The following is a 4,484-nucleotide window of genomic DNA, read 5'->3' on the forward strand; positions in this document are numbered from 1 at the left end:
ATGTATTTCTAATCAAGTCTGGTTTGTTTGTCCGAGTTTTCACACGGTAACAATGGGGGGCGGGGCTTAGCGACAGGTCAATTGTGTAACAGCATTCCCGCACACAGACACCTACACTCAGACACGCACACATACAGACACAGAGAGACGCACAGACACACACACACACACACACACAGAGCAGGCCCAGTTAGGATAAGTACAAAGTTAAGGCGCGTGCGGTCATTGAAAATAAGTATTTTTTTTATGTTCTTCACAGAAAATGAGCCAAGGCCAATGAGTTTGAGTTAGACAAAATAATACATAGCATCATTTTTCTTTTAGCAAACATTGAAAACGGGTTCCACAGACCCGAGCACCTTACAAGGGTAACTATACAGTGAAAATTCTGGGCATGACAACATGAACAAATAAATAATGAAGTTAGAAACTGACTCAAGATTAACACTGTAAGAAAAGTGTTTCTTGTGGTGAATACAGCAATCAGTATTTATTTCAATAAATAGCAGTCATGCACGAAGCATGAAACCTCACAGAATTCAGCATCATCATAGAAAACAAAATCAATGTCATTTTGCATTTTGCACTTTGATGTCACTGTACACACATTCATTTGCAGATCTCAACACACTTCCATCAGATCTTCTAAACGGCACTGACATGTAATGTACTTCATGTACTTCATCCTAAAACAGCAAAAAACCCACACACACGCATGTCATAGAAAGTCATGTAAAACGTATGTTTGTATTAAAAGTGGTCAGCATCTGAAATACTCTGTGCACTGAAAAAAATTAAATCTAAGTGTTATTAATCTTATATTAAGATCGAAAAAATCTATTTTTTTTCAGTCTTAAAATAAATGTGCTAAAAACAGCACAACTTGCATTGTTTTTAACACATCTCTGTGTCCAGATGGGGACAACACACTTTTTGTGTTGTTTCCTTTTTTATTTGTTACACAATATGTGCTGAAAATAACACAACTTGTGTTGAAAACAACACAACTTGCATTGTTTTCAACACATCTATGTGTTCAGATAGGGACAACACATTTGTTTCAAGAGTGAAGAGACTTACCTAGCGCTCTCTCCAAAGATCATTTTGACTTAATTTAAGAACACTTTGACTTATGGATTGTTATCAAGACAAATTTGCTCAATGCAATGACAAACACATTTGCTTGTGTTTAGGAATTTTTTGCTTAACGCACTGGCAGACAAATTTGCTTGTTTTCAGGATGAGACGTCTTAAATGAAATCAAACTTTTCTTAAATTAAATGATTTTACGAGAAAGCGGTAAGTCTCTTTATACTGAAAACAATACCAACTACATTTTTTTTATCTTGATATAAGGACTTTTTTTTTATTAGATTAGCAGTTTTGGCAGTGTGGTACTCCCTACCTTTAAAAGGAGTAATGCATGTCTTACCTCTGATCTGGAGTTGAAATGACAAACTCCATGACAATCTCTGAGACAGTCAATGTTGGATACTGTGAATCAATCAATCAATCAATCAAAGAGTCAATCAATTATATTGTAGGCCTACTCTATTATGGAATAATGTTATGCAATACACATGGGTCCAATGGGTCATCACACACAATTAAGCCCTCTTTTTCTCTTACCTTCAACTCTTCTTCTGTGACACGCAACCAACACAATAACTAGACAACACAAACCTAAACAGACAGTTAAACTGATCCATATTGACTTCACAGCTCGGGAGCTGCCGTGAGAGACCGGTGCTGATAAAAAGAAGAAAATAAAATAAAAAATTTGAGAAAAAAAGACTTACACATACATATAATATAATGTTTATTATTCCTATTCTCCTTAATGTAGTTGTACCAACTTTTTAAACTGTTTACTGTGAAATTTAACTTTGTATTGTTGTTATTTGTATGCCGCTGTAGACAAAAGCATCTGCTAAATTCCATAACCATAGCCATGACTTATACATACTATATAATTAAATCTATACAAATAAACATATTTTGAATATATATAATTTTCATATGATTAGGCCTATAGTAAGCATATTAATGGTCTCCATGCTTACTTTTTTGTGATGTTCCCACCTGAACTATACAAGTTTGAGGATCATAAATAATATACTTTACCATACGTTCTCTGAATAAATACCATTTGTGTTGATGCCAGGGGCGTTTGTTATGTCCTTTGTAAAGTTTCCAAACCCATTATGGAAAGCTAGAAAATACATGTTTTAAAAATGGTGAAACACATTGAACATTCACCATATGGCATTTAGGTTTAGCAAATACAAAGACAAAAGACTTCATCTATATGAAATGAACAGTCTCTGACCCCAGACAGTTATACAAATCAAGCAGACTCATGTTAATTCAATCCATATGTGTTTATTTATTTGATGCTGTGTTGTTGTTTTTCAGCTATATTTATGCAATATGCAACATATCTTAGAATAAGAAATGAATGTGTACCTGAACTATTTGATTGAATGTTGTCTTTTTTATGCCCACCCTTAAGAGTGACAATGCAGTCCACCCGTCCATCTGGTTTCTTTGATTTGTGGTATACAGTGATGTTCACTCTATCAGTGACCACAACAAGTGGATCTAATGTCTCAATGTCACTGCGTTTGCTGCACAGAAGACTACAGTTCTGCGGAGATTCCCTTTCATCGGAAGTGCCTATGTGATAATCATACAGATGTGCATAGTAACATTGAATTTATTGATTGCATGGTTGTTCATAACACATTAATATTTATTTGTGCATCACTGCTCTTTTCATGGTTATTATCTATTCTATGTCTATTTGTCTGTCTATTTTGATCTTACCAGAGACAATGCAAAGTATCAATGAAAAAGCTCTTTCTTGTTGTCCATCTCCTGATATAATCCAACAAGTGTAATTCCCCGATATATGTTCTTCAATGTTGGTTAAGACAAGAGAGGAATTTTGAGAATATTGTCTATCTCTATTCCCTGTCAGTGGCTGAAAGGTCCATTGAACAGCCTTGCCCATACCAGTACATTCATGTTGATAGCCATCACCTCTAACAGCATACCACCACTTTGATGGTGGAGTCTTTTTTTCTGTTAGAGGAACAATAAGAGGAAAGAGGCTCTTTTAATTGTTTACAAAACACCATATGTAAGATGAAACTGCTAAAGCCAGAGCTCCCATAGCATATAAATCTCACCTAAAATCAATTTAGATGTGGTGATGGTGTATGGTGATGTGCTCAGGTATACTTCACAGACATAAACTCCTTCATCCTCTTCATTAAAGTCTTCAATAACCAATGACATATTTCTTGCAACTGTCCTTTTTGGGTGATCTTTTATAAGTGAGGTAATAACAGATCGCCCTTGTTTGTTTATGTGAAACATCAAGAGCCGTTTAGAGCCCTGGTCTTTACTGAAGAACCACTTGACTTCATCGGTACCAGCGGTATTCAAACTTCCACAGTTTATAACTGTTGTGCTCCCCAATAAAACGTGTTGAAGAGCTGAGAGTAAAAAAAAGCTTAAAAACATTAAACAGATTTCATTAATTATATTTTAAGGATTTACACTGAAGCAATTAAGTTATCACAAATACTTTTGTTTGGCGACACGCAGCAGCTCCCTAGGCAGGTCAACACTAAGATGATGATCCTCATCCCACTGTCCACAGTATACCTTCAACAGAACGTAAGATACGTGACCATGGAGGAAAACTGAGGTGGAGCAACTTGATGAGCATCAGAAGAAAATGCTTTTAAGGCTGCACCTTTCCCCCTTCATTATGAATTACAATGTCTTTCTGCTGATATCATTACTCTTCTGTAAACTAAACTAATATTAACTTGATTCTAAAATCTTAGACTGTATCACAATACACTCAAACTAGTCGGCTAAATCCACTATTGTAAGAAAAGAGAAGACCCTTACTTCAACAGCAGGTACTTTCCGAGATCAGACGGGCCTCAGCAGAAAAGCGCCAGCATGACACATACACACAGAGGATGCGAGTGCATCTCTCAGAGAGGAGGTGGTTTGTGGTTTAATTTTTCCACCTCAGCATCTATAAACGACCGCTGAGGGAGCGGTTTTGTGTGTCACATGGTGTCAAATGGGAGGAGCAGGTTTACAGGGAACAGAAAGCTACTGGTCTGGTTTAGAAATGGAGTGATTTGTATATTGGGTCTGCTAATCTGGATTGGAAATATTGGACTGAGCTGGACTGTAAATGGAATGATTTTAGAGTGAATGTGTGTTGAGGTTAGTTGGGCCTCTTAAAAATGTTGGCACCTACAATGGTGAATGTAATACACACCACTCACTAAAACTGTGTTGGTTTGGAAAACTATATTTTTTCTTACCATTTTCAAGTTGTGCGCCACACAGCATCTTTTTCAGACATTAACTTGTCCACATGGAAAGTCGCCATGGCAGAGTTTTTACACAAATTCATGAAGAAGAGTTAATAACAACATCAGGAGCACTCATGT

The 4,484-nt window shown here is 36.3% G+C and overlaps 1 protein-coding gene across 4 annotated transcripts; it reads right to left on the reverse strand.

The window, feature by feature from the left end:
• Positions 1-461: 461 nt before the first annotated feature.
• Positions 462-4,263, reverse strand: LOC121721252. Of its 4 annotated transcripts, none has more exons than XM_042108004.1 (9): positions 3,925-4,249; positions 3,593-3,672; positions 3,192-3,500; positions 2,827-3,084; positions 2,467-2,676; positions 2,128-2,212; positions 1,630-1,751; positions 1,433-1,494; positions 462-686 (listed from the first exon to the last, which is right to left on the reverse strand). In XM_042108004.1, the coding sequence occupies exons 2-9, from the start codon at positions 3,651-3,653 to the stop codon at positions 570-572; spliced, it is 1,224 nt and encodes a 407-aa protein (XP_041963938.1). In that variant the 5' UTR covers positions 3,654-3,672; positions 3,925-4,249; the 3' UTR covers positions 462-569. The 4 variants fall into 4 exon arrangements, with proteins under 4 accessions (XP_041963938.1, XP_041963940.1, XP_041963939.1 ...); XM_042108005.1 differs by lacking the exon at positions 462-686 and adding an exon at positions 696-784 and having other exon boundaries at positions 3,925-4,256; XM_042108006.1 differs by lacking the exon at positions 2,467-2,676 and having other exon boundaries at positions 3,925-4,263.
• Between the last annotated feature and the right edge of the window lie 221 nt (positions 4,264-4,484).

The sequence above is a fragment of the Alosa sapidissima genome, chromosome 10, assembly GCF_018492685.1.
Source record: "Alosa sapidissima isolate fAloSap1 chromosome 10, fAloSap1.pri, whole genome shotgun sequence".
NCBI classification, from domain to species: Eukaryota; Metazoa; Chordata; class Actinopteri; order Clupeiformes; family Clupeidae; genus Alosa; species Alosa sapidissima.